This window comes from Neomonachus schauinslandi, chromosome 1, assembly GCF_002201575.2.
Source record: "Neomonachus schauinslandi chromosome 1, ASM220157v2, whole genome shotgun sequence".
NCBI lineage: Eukaryota > Metazoa > Chordata > Mammalia > Carnivora > Phocidae > Neomonachus > Neomonachus schauinslandi.
This window is the reverse complement of record NC_058403.1, coordinates 54,039,408-54,054,602: the sequence shown is the minus strand read 5'-3', so window position 1 is coordinate 54,054,602 and position 15,195 is coordinate 54,039,408. Positions and strand designations below refer to the sequence as shown.

General features: G+C 36.4%; 1 protein-coding gene across 1 annotated transcript in view; it reads right to left on the bottom strand.

Annotated features, from left to right (window-relative positions):
* LOC110582680 (T-cell receptor-associated transmembrane adapter 1) overlaps nucleotides 1-11,388 on the bottom strand; it is a 31,654-nt gene extending 20,266 nt beyond the window's left edge. Inside the window, exon 1 of the mRNA XM_021692686.1 lies at nucleotides 11,246-11,388. Coding sequence (XP_021548361.1) covers nucleotides 11,246-11,252 — 7 coding nt within the window. The 5' untranslated portion in view covers nucleotides 11,253-11,388. The remainder of the gene's footprint in view (nucleotides 1-11,245) is intronic.
* Nucleotides 11,389-15,195: the final 3,807 nt, after the last annotated feature.

Below are 15,195 nucleotides of genomic sequence, written 5' to 3'. Positions count from 1 at the left end.
TTCCTTCCTTCCTTCCTTCCTTCCTTCCTTCCTTCCTTCCTTCCTTCCTTCCTTTCTTCCTTTCTTCCTTCCTTTCCTGGCATCATTTATTTTCAAATGAACATAGGCATATAGATAATTAAATATATAAAATCTATATGCATTTGTGATATAGATGTACATCTACATATATTACATATTGCTTATTTATATATACTTTGCTTTTGTTTGAACTAGTCTGTGGCTCTTTAAACACCAACAAATCTGTCTACTAATGTCTGCAACCTCCTCCTTAATTTCATACCATGTTATTTAGATGTTATTTAGATGTTACCATGAACTCCACAGAGAATAAAACCTTTTCTGCCTTCTGCGCTGCAGTGCCAGACATAATGCACATGATTTATAAAGATTTTTAAAGAATTAGTTAATAAATGGGAAAAGTTAACTGATAATCATAGTGAAATGTGTGGTTTTATTGTCTTTAAGGGAATTTTTATGTTTCATAAAGTATAAGAAAATTGAGAAGACTTGAATAGTCTTTAATTCCCCAATAGACCTACCAATTAATTTGGTTAAAAACACTAAGGTTTAGAAGGGCCTTATTTATTCATCATGAACATAATCCCATAAATATTTATGAGAATCCTACAACATAGTAATCATTAACTACTTAAAATATACCAGAAATTCTAGGTATTGAATGGTACTGCCTATATTCCTAGAATTGTTTCTTTGATTTTTATTGTTTATGAAAAAAAAAACCAGAAGTGCCTGCTGAGTATGCATTTTAAAAATCCTAGCAATATCAAAAATCCTAGCAAATCCTAGCAAATCCTAGAATAACATTTAAGATTCTCTATTAAAGCATAAATGAGGGGCGCCTGGGTGGCTCAGTTGGTTAAGCGACTGCCTTCAGCTCAGGTCATGATCCTGGAGTCCTGGGATCGAGTCCCGCATCGGGCTCCCTGCTCGGCAGGGAGTCTGCTTCTCCCTCTGACCCTCCTCCCTCTCATGCTCTCTGTCTCTCATTCTCTCTGTCTCAAATAAATAAATAAAATCTTAAAAAAAAAAGCATAAATGGGTCACTGATATTACACTAATTAGCCTTTTTAAAAAAAACTTACCAGTGTGTCTAGGGGATTTTTACCATGTTATTACGTTATTTTTAGTGGTGCATAGAATTACATAGTATTGTGGTATATGGGTATGTGGTAAATGTGTATATGTGGTAAATAGGTATAATTCATCTACCCATTTCTCTAAGATGGATATTCTGATTTTTTAAAATGTTTTCTCTTACAAACAATAATGCAATGAACTTCATTGGGCAGGCATTTTGTGCATATGTGGACTTATCTGTAGAAAGAGGCTCCTGGGAATACAATTGCTGGATCAAAGGGAATTTTTAAGGGTTTCACTTGCCAGATGGGTCTCAGTTTCCCTCTCTGCTATCACAATACAAAGGTATTAATTTATGCTTTCCATTATCAAACTAATGGTTAAATCAATGACTTCTGTTATTAAAGACTTCTTTTCTTCTTCTTGTATTTGTCACTTACAGAGCCACAATCCAGATGCAGTTCTAGGTTCTTCCACATCTTAAGGCAATTTGAGGGCACATATTATATTATCTATCGAGATAGATCACAATTATCAATTCAGGATATTCAGTCTGTCAAGTAGACTCTAATCACTCAGCCTCTACAGTCACTGTATTTGGTGACAAATAAATGAACTTTAGTTGCCACACAGAGGCCAGACTTGTTGTATATATTATCCGTGTTCAATATTAAAAACAATCAGCAAACTCAGACAAGCAAAAACAGAAAGCTGAGAATCAACCGTAATCCTATGATCAAGAGACAATCACTGTGAACACCTTGGTTCATTTACTTCCAGTTATTTTTCTCTGTGTAGAAATTGTTATGGACAAAGACATAAGATTCAATTATACTGACTATACTGTTATCTACTTTTGCTCCAATAATTTGTAGTGTGTTTCTTTTCCTGTAAATAAAATATGCTTTCATTTCTTTTAGCTGCCCTGTATTCCATTGAACGAATTTTCCATAATTTAAGCAATCCCTTATTGTTAGACATTTAAGTTGCTTGTGATTTTTAGTTATGTAAGCAATGTTGTGATGAATATCTGTAGCTAAAACTGTATATCCAACCTTAATTTTTTTTTTCATGTAAAAATTCTCAATTTGCTAGATCAAAGGATACACACATCTTAAAGGATTTTGATATAACGATGGCTCAGGTTTTAAAACACAATATTAAGCAGACCCCTTTCAGGTCGGTCTGGCCTCTGTTCCTATTATTTCATTTGGCCCTGACTTTATGTTTATGGCTCTTTCGGTTCATCAACCACCATTCCTGGTAGCTACTATCTTTCCACACACTGTCTCATATAGTCCCCTCCTTTGTGGTTTTTGGAAAAAGTGGTTCCTTTGTCTTTTTTCTGGAGCCTGTGACATGGGTCCTTCAGGGGAAGGTGCTTGCTCCTATCTCTTCCTTAAGCATAGAGAACATCACACTTTTCTTTCCTTACCGTGAACAATTTCCACAAAATGTTAGTTTAAGTTTCCTATCTTTTAGGACTTATCTGCCATGCCTGCCCAATAATATACCATGCTCCAATCATTCTGAAGCACTTAAGATTCTCAATAGATACCATACTTACTATTTAGTGTCCTTATGTCTCTGTATATTTGCCCCTTTGCCTGAAATGCCTTCCCCCTTAGCCATTTGACAAATTCCTAGTCATCCTTCAAGACTACATTTTCTTTGAAGCATTCACTCTTTGCTGCCTGTCCCCCACCAAGTGATATCTTTTATATCTCTCTACATTTCAACAAATGTTGAGGTAATATTTGTTGAGGTAATCATTTATGCATAACATCTCTCTCCACTTGACTATGAACTTCTCGAAGGACAAAAAGAAGGTCCTATTCATCTTGGTCCTCATTCCTCAATTTCCTCATTGTACCTATTTTTGTGGGGATTGAGATTCATAGAAGAGTGTTCCTCACTAATAAGATGCTCAATAAATATTAGCTAATATTATTCTTTTAAAAATATTTTTATTTGAGCATGGTTGACACACAATGTTACATTAGTTTCAGATGTACATTTCTATATGTTATGCTGTGGTCCCCACAAGTATAGCTACCTTCTGTCCCCATACACTATTACAATACAATTGACTGTATTTTCTATGCTGTACCTTTTATTCCCATGACTTATTCAATATATAACTGAAAATTATTATTATTATTATTATTATTCTCATCTTACAACTAGTAAGACTCCTATTTTTATTTCTGCAACCTATTCAGCACAAAGAAGGTCTTCACTAAATATGTGTCAAGTGACTAAATAGAAGACAAGTGGAGTAAAGATGGGTAATGTAATGACTAGGGCCAACAGAAAAGTTCTGATCAAGTCCGAGGTCTAAACACACCCACAATCTTGGAAAGACAAGTTGAAGATTCTATTACATTTGTCTCTAGTACTCTTGAGAAAGGACCTACCTTCTAGCAGCTAAGGAAGAGATCCTTGTGAGAAGGAGAGTAGCACATTAGGCCACTGTAGTCTTGATGTAAGTGCTCATTGACAACTTCCTAATTCTCTCTGTCCTGAGTCTATATTTACCCAACAACCTACAGATTATTTTATTTTTTTCCTCAGGAAACTTGGTACAAGGAAGTTGGTACTAACAGCCAGTCATCTGATTAAATTTATGGGGTGTCCACCACTATAAATATAAAATTTTATTTTCTTGTTTAAAAATCAGTCTTTGGGGAGTTTGGTTAGGGTCAGTGAAATCTCTGGGAAGAGGAATTTAGAAAATACCACTAGCTGAGATAAGCTGTATGAGCCAGATGCAACCCTAGGAAATCTACACCTGAGTAAAACTGGGATGTTAATGACAGAAGAGTCAGGGTGAGGAGAAATAATCTCCTCACAGAATGCACAATAACTTTCAAAGGGATGAAGTGGGATGTGCTGTCACTCTCTTCAACTTTTACCTTAAAGACCAATTTCTTTATTTTTACTTATTAAATACACCCACTCCTACTATGAGAAGAGAAAAATAAGGGTTTTCCTATAGGCTGATAACATGGTTATCATAAATTGAGTGGCCTTATGAACTAGTTGTTCTGTGTGGTTATTGTTAGAGAAAGAATGAACAAAGTGTAACTACTTAAAATTCAAATTATTGTTTTAGGCAAATATCCCCCATTATTTTTTTCAGCCTAGTAATTATATATATCATAATACAGTATAATATAGTATACCTTACCTAAGAACACATATCACCGCTAATTTTTTATAGAGTTGGCCAGAAAGTTGCTTTGTTTTCAATGAAGCATTTGATAGATGTATAAATGATTTACCTTTGGCCAAATTGGGTGGCTTGTAATCTTACATTAGAAGTAGTTGAATCTAATTTTTCCAAAGAAGACATCCAGATGGCTAACAGACACATAAAAAGATTTTCAACATCACTCATCATCAGAAAATACAAATCAAAACCACAATGAGATACCACCTCACACCTGTCAGAATAGCTAAAATGAACAACGCAGGAAACAAGAGATGCTGGCAAGGCTGTGGAAAAAAGGGAACCATTGTACACTCTTGGTGGGAATGCAAATTGGTTTAGTCACTCTGGAAAATAGTATGGAGGTTCCTCAAAAAGTTAAAAATAGAGCTACCCTATGATCCAGCAATTGTACTACTAGGTATTTACCCAGAGGATGCAAAAATACTAATTCGAAGGGTATATGTACTCCAATGTTTATAGCAGCATCATCAACAATAGCCAAATTATGGAAAGAGCCCAAATGTCCATCAACTGATGAATGGATAAAAAAGAGGTGATACACATGCACATACACACACTGGAATATTTCTCAGCCATCAAAAAGAATGAAATCTTGCCATTTGCAACGACATGATTAGAGCTAGATGGTATAATGCTAAGTGAACTAAGTCAGTCAGAGAAAGACAAATACCATATGATTTCACCCATATGTGGAATTTAAGAACATAGGGGGATTAAAGAGAGAGTCAAGCTATAGAGAATAAACTAAGGGTTGCTGGCGGGGAGGTGGGCAGGGGATGGTCTAAATGGGTGATGGGCATTAAGGAGGGCACTTGTGCCCTCCTGGGTGGGCACTGGGTGTTGCATGTAAGTGAGGAATCACTAAATTCTACTCCTGAAACTAACATTACACTATATGTTAACTAACTGGAATTTAAATAAAAACTTGGAAAAAGAAAAAGAAAAAAGAACACTTACTTTAGAAAATTTATCATTGGAAAAAAAAAGTAATAGTTAGGTCTAGAATTATTGCATCAAATCCTATGACATATACCCTGGGACCTTGATCGTTCACTCATGCACATGCTGAAAGGATGCAAAACTGATTTGGGAAGGAAATTTTCACCCTGCTATAGGTTCTCCCTGGATCTACCTCTGAATGGATGTAGAATGGGCTTTGATGGCTTTCTATTCTGAGACATATCCCAGTTATGTTCCTAAAATTGTTTAAGAGAATATCAAAGCTGTTTCCATTTCAGCTGACAACCTGCCTTAAAAAGACAACAGAATACTAAACTTCAGGTTACAGTCAGGAAATAAAAATTAAAACACTTTGTCGTTCTTTTGTTTTCCATTTTGTACACTTTCTACCTATGTTATCTTGTTTTAAAAGAACCAGATGGATGAAACTTGCTATTTGAATTCATTAATTAAAGGGAGTCTATGGACTAGAAGACAGTGTTTAATATATCACTTGGCATCTCTGGTAGAAGAAGCTGGGAATCTTCTCAAGAACAGGCATATTTTCACTCTTACGGTTCATGAGGCCATCTGTCTGCATTTATATATCATTTGATACACAATCTACCTTAAGCAAATCTCTGGGATTATATAATACTCATTTTTGTGACCTAATCATATCCCTTGCTCCTTATTTTCCTTTGTCTTGATCTATTTGGCTATCCTTTATACTGACTATATGCTTCTATGTACTTCAAATACTTCTCTTTCTGGGGGAAGGGTAAGAAAGCAAATAAATAAATAAAAAAGAATAATAAATCTCTAGAACTTATCCTAGAGAGAATTAACGATTTACTTTATACTTAGTGTTTTTTTTTTTCCTTCCTAGTTCTCATAGCATCTAGTATTTAGTATATATTCAATACATAGTTGTGGTTTGGGTAAATAAAATAGAGCACTGTATAAAAAGGCATACTTCAAGGCAAAACCCCTCATCTTATTTTTATAATTACACTGATTCTAGCTATAAAATATCCTATCATTTGCACAAAATTATATTTCAATTAGAAGTTTCCTTTTATCCTTTTTAATTAAAAGGAACATTGAAAAAGTTGTATCAGTCCATTAATTGGGGCAAGAAGATAATTTGCTCTCAACTACAAAGGAACAACCAAATCAATGTCATGAGCCTACATTTTACATAAAGGCCTTAAGGAAAGTCCTAGTAATTTTCATGAAATATGTTAGCAACAGTAAGGCAAGAACTTAGACCACACTGTACATTCTTCTAGGACTCGGTTTTGTCATTTACTGTAACAATAAATTTGTTTCACATAATCAACTGGAGGCCTTTGAAAACACAGGCCAAATTCTAAAGTGTGGGGTTGGTTTAGCATGGTCTCTGGTTTCCTCTGATTTCGAGAGTCTCCAACTCCTATCTAACCTTCTTCTGTTTTCCAAGAGTTTTTCCTTGTGTAATGTGATATGAGTTTTAAACAGGAAGATTTTCTTTTAGAAACTTTGTATTTCATGACATTCTTGATAGCTTCCATAATTTTTTAAAGATTTTATTTTTAATAATCTCTACACCCAACGTGGGGTTCAAAGTCACGACCCTGAGATCAAGAGTCGCGTGCTACACTGACTGAGCCACCCAGGCGCCCCAGCATTCATAATTTTTTGATTGCCAACAATAAATGCCCCAATTTTGAAAAACAAAAAAACTTACACAGATGAGAAAAACAAAAAACGTACACATTTAGCTATTGAGTAGCTAAATGTTCGAGATTTTCAACTTGAATGACAGATCTATGTGAGTGTTCACATGCACACACACATACTTTCACACCTCTCTTCACCCAGTTATTTCCCATATGCAGTATGAATATCTCCAGACCCATGTGGGTATCTATTCAGCATATATAATGCTTCTTATACTATTAGATGCACAAAGTGCTCAAAAGCTCTTGCTCAACAAATGCAATCTTTAGTATCATTATTTCATAATCGTAATTACTTTCATTTAAAAAGCTTTTATCAAGTTAAAAAGAACTCCCACACAATTTGAATTTAGCTCTTCACACTGTTAAAAAGCCAAAGACCTCAAGAAGTTATTAATGAAGCAATGACAGCTAGGAAAACCATGATTAAAGTTTCTATCTAGCTTTCTACTGCCAGGGGCTAATTGTGGTAGCTTTAATTATGAGACCTCTGACTCCTTTAATGACAAAAGTACTTGGCAGGCACTGTATCTGGAATTCACATTTGCATGTGCTCTGGAGGGAAACCCAGCTAAGCAAATGTATCATTTTTCTGCTGGCAGGTTTGATTCATACAGAAGACTTCACTTAACTAACAATAGAAAAGCAATACATATAATGCCTTAATTGTGTTTCCTTCAGGGAGTCTGTAACTGAGACAATTGTATGAGTTTAGAGTATATAGGATATGGATTTTCATGGTGGTTTCTCTTCCTTGGCTTGCAAATTCTGTCTGGGCAGTGACCATCTCCTTGTTGCACTCCATGAATATGTATATCTACTTTAGGCACCCCAGAAAGTTCAAAGAAAAAGTTCTGTTATAACAATCCCCATGGATCTCATGCATGAAAAGAGTTTTTCTTACTGTGATGACAGTTTGGTGTGGAACTAGGCGTATTCTTGATGACTCTTTGTAGCGCGTGGTCAGTATCCACACAGCCCCCCATCCCACCACTATCCATCCCCATCAGCCCATCAATAAAAGGCATTAGAGTCATTGATAGAAGCACTGGAAGGGATTCTCAAATCTACTCCCAGGCTTTCGAGTAAATAAGATACTGATTTTAATGCAAAATTTGATATCTGTCAAACTTAAGTAAGGGTCTGTTATGAACAGAGGGTTATTTGAGAAATGGATGGTGTATGTTGGGGAAGGACGGAGATGGGGAGAGGGACAATAGCAACACGGGGCATTGGAATGTCTGCTTCAAAGTGCAGAGGAAGATGAGTGTAGGCACTTCCTAGTTGTGTGTCTTTTTGCATCCCACTGAACCTCACTAAGTCAGTTGTAAAGCTGGAGTTCAGATCCCCATCTGTGTGACATAGTACATCATAGTTGCTCTTAACCAACATTTAACTGAATTTGTTAAAGGGAACATACATGTGGAGGGAGGTGGGGGGAGATTTTAAGACAGCATTTTATAATTCCCCCAGTACTGGACTGCTTGTCACTTTTATAATTAAACTTTAATTGGGATTGGTCAATTTGAGAAATCCTTTTGGGATTGGAGTGCTGCCCAAATCCCTGCCATTGATGAGTCTTTCTTTATCTGTATTTACTACTCCATTTTATATATGTACTTATTGTTTTCCATTGGAGAAGCACCTTGGCGAGATCCTCTGAAGATGTCATGGGTGTGTTCCCGGGAAATCTTCATCCAACAAAATTTTAACTACTATGTTTCTTTATTGTTTTAAGAAGGCCTGTTAATTTTTGTCTCTCCTCTTTCTAGTTCTGTAATACTGAGAGAATTAAATGAAATTCAAAATGCCTGGAAATGTGACCAATAATGATGTTGACAATCTTTCCCGGATTGACTTTCCTTAAAATCACTGCACGCACGCATTACCTAAATTAAATGATGAAACACATTGTCTTTGACCCATCTTTAATTTACAGAACACGTAAGTTTAAAAGATGATTCATAAATTAGTCCTACCTCATCTCTAAAGGAAAGACTCATTGTTCTCGGAAAGGCGATTGAGGCTCAAGGGAGGAGAAAACCAAGTAAAGACAATGAACATCCGTTTTTTGAAAAACAGCAATGTGTAACTAAGTTGCGGATCACTCAGTTAACTAAATGAATGGTAGCCCACAGGAGTTGTTCTCACAAGTTCATTCTGCTAATATTGATTGTATGTGCATGTAGAAACATGGTAGGAATTATGATATTGGCCCATTTATTGATGCAGTGAGTGCAAGGCATTTAGGCAGGACAAACGCAAGGAGATTTGGTTTCTTATGTTCCTTTACGTAACTAGGAATAATTTCACTTTTTCACACTAATTTTCTTTTTAACTTCACTTTATCTAAATGTAAAAAATACTATTGTCTGACTCTTCTCTCACATTAAGTTTTTTTCCCCTCCTTTTAAGATCTATTAGTCTTTAACTGCAAATACTTTATATTTTTATCTCTTCTGAGACATTGTGGAAGGTCTCAACTGTCAGTGGAGGGATTCCTGTGTTACCTCTAAAGGAAACATCTAAACTACAAAATGATATGGAAGAAATTTTATCATATCCCTCGTAAAATTAGAGTTAATGAATCCTGGAAATAGTTGAATGTCATATTCACTGCCTTTGGCCTTCCCACCCTTCCTGAATTCCCCAACATCATCAGCTCATGGCAACTGTTCATAATACTGCCTTGTCTATTTTTTGCAGGGCACTAGCGAAACTGGAACAGTTGTTTTTGTTCTTTGCTAATCTATGAACCTGGAAAAAATAAAGATAGGTGTGCAAATCATATGTCAGGCTTATGCTCCCTGTGTGATTAATCTAATCAATTGATTTTAAAATTCAGCAAACAAAATACTGGGAAGCAAACTCACAGAAATCATATATAATATCTTTACCCTATCAATGGCTCATACAAATTGATATTAAAAGTACTATAAGTGCAATAATTAAGCAAAAGACATATTCAGGCACACTGTATGATGATAAACAGTTTAAAAACACATGTAAAAATGTTCAGCTTCATTATAATCAAAGTAATGCATTATCAACAATGGGTTAGCATGTTGTACTTTTATTAGCAAAGATTTTTTTAGGTGATACTGACCTGTTCAGGAGAAACACGCTAGGATGAGAGTGGATTGGCATCACTCTTGGAAAAGCAACTTGATAATAATGAGACTTACAGTGTTCATTACCTCTTACTCAGTAATGCCAATTCTAGAAATTTTTCCTAAGAAAATAACCCTTAATATAGGAAAATTATAGAGATGTTCATCTTTCTGTCATTTGAAATGTAATATAACTGGATACAACATAAATGTCCAACAATAAAGAAATAGCTAAGGAAACTATAATTAACCCAATGGATGTCATTGTCTACATTCATCTAAAATGATTAGGCAGAAATTATCATAAAAAGGGAAATACTTGTTTTCTAATGTTAGCAAAAAATCTGGATATATGATTTTATGTTCATTATTTTTTCAGGTATGAAAAACAAACCATGTAGAATACATTGAAATAGAAGTAGGAAGGAAATACAACACAATATCTTGTGTTTTTTTTTAAGATGATGGGAACTATGTAATTTTTTTCTTTTTTATATATATTTCAGTCCTCCTACTTTGTAGAACATGTGTCTTTTATGACAAAAAGATGTTTATTGAAGACATAAAGAGTACATAAAACATTAAAAAGGTATGAACCATCAACGTGGAACAGACACTTGGCTAATTGATGGGGATTCAAGCCTTGTGATCCATGCCACGGAGATCAAATTTTCACTGGCCTTTGCAGAATGTCATCTCTCTGATATCGACAATTGGATTAATTTCTGGGAAGATAAGACATTTCCTAAACTCAAAGGAATTAGAATGTGGTTACTACTAACCTGCTTTATAACTGTATAACTAGACTAAAGAGGAATATGCAGGATCAACAAAAGTTTCTTTAAAAATAACAGATATTGTAAATGGCATAATTATCAGCAAACAGTGAATGGCTACAACTAGCTTTATCTTATGAAACTTCCCTTTTTTTCTTTTAAGAGAAAATAATCAACTTATATTCATTAAAATATTTCCAAGTATGTTCTAAATTATACTAAAGGTTATCTCACATTTTAAAAATAATGTGTAAACTAATTTATTTCCCAAATTTTAAGTGTTTTTTTGGTTGGAGATGTGGAAATTATTTAGTGAATTTTTAGGCATAGGAATAGAAGAAAAGAATTAAAAATGCCACTTACCTGACATGCTTCCCTTGTCAGAGAAATCTTTCTGTAGCCATGAGGCAAATGTGTGGATTAAAAATGCCCCCAGAAACTTTTTTTTTTTAAGTTGTTCTGGTATTTTAGAAGCAGTGTGCTAGTAAAATGTGTCTTTAACTGTACCTCAGTTTTCTCTCTTCTGTGTCTTAAAATCTTTTGTGTGTACTTTGTTCAGTTACAAACAGGAAATGTGGTGATGGAGGCTTCTAGAGGTTTGATCTGAAACCAGTACGCTCTTAAGTTTTTGTGTTATGTGAGAAGAAAAATCCCACAAGCCTCTGTATTCTGGTATTTGGATTTTTATCAATACCTTATTCTAAGTTAAAAATGACAACAAAAGCAAAGTATGAATTAGTCCGGGAGGGATCTCCCACCCCTCTGGAGAGAATCCAGGGGTCGCCTCACAAGTGAGTTCACATGGAAACAAACTAAAATATATCAAACTGGGGAGGAAACAGTGAGAAGCCCCCAGGTCTGCTCAGCTGTTGGTTGTGTTTTCTTTGAGGCACAATGAAGGAAAGGAGACTGATGCTTTTTGAACATTGCTATGTTATCAGGTGCCTTCTTTACCTGGTCCCACTGGGAGACTGGGTGCCTGCCTTCTTTCCCGGCCACTCTCACTCCAGCCAATAGGAGTCCATCTGCCCAATCTAGGGCCACTTGGCAATGAGCTCCAGCTCACAATGCACACCCCACTGTCTCAGGAATCAGAGGCTCCTAAATGTGAGTGTGCCTAAGTATGTTCTGTGGCACTGGTTTAACACGCATATTCCTGAGTCTTACTGAATCTGAACATTTGGAGCAGAGTCCAGGAATCTGCCTTTTTCACAAGTGCCCCCTGGTTATTTAAAAATATATGTGTTCTCAATAACGCTCTGAAAAACTCATGTATATGTCAATGGTAGAGTTTATTTTTAGCATTAGTCGGATAAAGATGATCTGGGCGGTATCTGTGTATATGGTTTGTATGTGTTTGTGTGTACGTATATCTGCTGCATATTGTGTGTCTGTGGGTATTTGATTATGGATTCTACCAGTTTTCTTTAGTTATAGAAAAATGACAAACCTGAATCCAGTTTACTGCAAAAGAGGATGCACATAAACTTTAAGAATTTAAACTCTAAGGAAAACTTAAAAATGAGACTTTTGATGCACAGACTCAGAATAAAAATATTAAAGGGATAGCAGGATATCTTACTCTTGCTGATTTCTCTAAGATTCTTGGGGCAGGGAGAGTATTGATCTTATCCATCATGAAAACCCCAGCATCTACAATAATGTCTGGCACGCTGTAGGTCTCAATAAATATTCTCACAATGATTGAATAAATAAAAGAATGTTAATCTTCTGCTTTCTCCTTGCTCCGTTATATAAAACAACTTCTTAGTACTCAAAATACAGTGCTTCTTTATTCTTTGAATGAAGTTGACTAAACAGTAACAGATTTTTCCACTTCAATCGCTTTCCTCCCAAATATTTCTTGTGAATCATTGAATCAGAATCTGTAAAATGGAAAGAGACCATGGCTTCCCTAATCCTCTAAAAAAGCATTTTCAAAATACATTTCATAAAACACCAGGCCTTAAAGGAAAATTTGGGGATAAATGCTCCTTCAACAGATACACTTGGAAAAACTATTATTTTCACCTTCATGGATGCATATGAGTATATTAAAAGCTTAGGTAAGTCCTACAAAAAGTACACCCGAATAGCCACTTTAACAGAGTTTTTTCTAAACCTATTTGGCCAGAGAACTTTTTGTTCAGCACCATCCATTAGCAGGGTAACAGGTTGGATGAAACAGGCCTGGATGCCCACAGACCAAGAGCTCAAGGGAATAGAAGTCTCAGGTTCATGTAGGGACCAGAGAACAACAAAGAATTAGAAGGATCCATCCAACAATTAGGTAGGACACAGGAATGGAGATCTAGTCAGGAGGAGAGGGCCCAGCTGTGGGACAGTTGTGAGGGGTTGAGCTTTGGACCTAAAAGAGGTCCTGGCAAGGAAAATAGAAGCCCCAGGCTCAAAAGGAAACCACATAGATTGCCTAAGCGGGAGCATGGGACCTTGAAACATGGGCAGAGTAGACACCCGTTTATATCAGCAGGGGCCTACAGAGGACATGGGAGAGAGAAGTGGTCTCAGGACTGGAGATTTATGTGCAGGCATCTCCTGTTCAAGCAAGACTAGTGCAGAGGATGGGGAAAGAAGGAACAGGGATACCCTGGTTGATCCATAGAACACAAATCCAGAAACAAGGGTGTTCAGTGGTTGGCTTTGGTTATGGAGAAGGTCAGCTTTAGCGAGAATAATTCAGGTGAAAAGGCAGGAATCCTGTGCTTATCCCCGGAGGTGTATGTCTCAGGACAGCCCAACAGGGACATGGTCTCAAACCAAATGAACCAGTTGGGCCAGTACCCAAAGCTACCTGAGGGCTTCCCTGGCTCAAGTCTGTGTGACACGTACCACAGTCTGCAGAAATCTGGGGAAGGCAAGAACAGAGGAGACAGGAAGGGACTGAGAAAGCGTATATCCCAGGCCTTCAGGTCAGTAAGGCAGGCTGTGGTACATGCTGAGTGATTACTTAATGGCCTCACCCAGTTAATGAACACGATGCTTGACTGGCATTTCTAAAGATCTGAACCACTTCACAATTTCTAATTATTAGAATACTTTATAAAAGTGATCTGCATGACAATATTCCCCATTCTGTAGATTTATAAAATCAGGAGACAGAGTAAGATTGTCCAAGGTCCCACAGAAAGTCTGTACCTTTGTATTAGATAGCTCCACAAATGTTTGAAATTTGCCAGGGGAGAAAAAAGATAGCTTTTCACTAAATATAGGTGGAGCACATGGAGACATTATCAGAATCTAAAAGAGCCTATGGATTTATGTTTGTTATGGAATACACTAGTGAGTGCAATCAGAGATTTGAATGATGGCTTCATGAGTCATGTTCAAATACTAAATAAACATGAACCTTCTGTAGTACTTTTTAATGAGTTGGGTTATCGAAATGAAGTTTAGCAGATAGCTGGACTAAGCAGATCTGTCCTGACAAGCTTGAGGCAGTTAAAAATATAAGAAATTTTGGGGGAAGGTATGTGGTCCTGACGGGCACCTGTCAAGAAATGAGAACTTTAAGGCCATCCAAATTGCGGTTTTGTTGCCAAAAGAAAATGAAAAATATATCAAAATGGCAGCTGACATTCGGAGCTTCCACACTCAGAAAAATGGGTCATAGTTTATAGAAAGGAGCCCAATTTTCAAGTCTCTTTTTTGAGACTTGATGGTCATCTATTATTTTTATTTTAATCCTTATCACCATAGTATATTTATTTATATCTGTATATATCACACAAATATATATACTACACACACACACACACATATATATGAATATGTATTTTAAGGGGTTCAAGGGGTTTCACACCCTTAACATTAGTTACTAACAGGGGACTACCTGGAACTTTGGCTTTACACTTTATAAATTTGTCCATTGTTTAAATTATTTCCAATAATATGCACTAAATAAAATAGTTGGAATAAAAGATGCCTCCTTATTTTTTTTAAAGATTGTATTTATTTATTCCAGAGAGAGAGAGAGAGAATGGGGGGAGGAGCAGACTCCACACTGAGTGTGGAGCCTGATGCGGGGCTTGATCTCATGACCCTGAGATCATGACCTGAGCCGAAACCAAGAGTCGGATACTTAACTGACTGAGTCACCCAGGGGCCCAAGATGTCTCCTTATTTTTTTTTTTTTAAGATTTTATTTATTTGACAGAGAGAGACACAGCGAGAGAGGGAACACAAGCAGGGGGCGTGGGAGAGGGAGAAGCAGGCTTCCCGCGGAGCAGGGAGCCTGATGCGGGGCTCGATCCCAGGACCCTGGGATCATGACCCGAGCCGAAGGCAGACGCTTA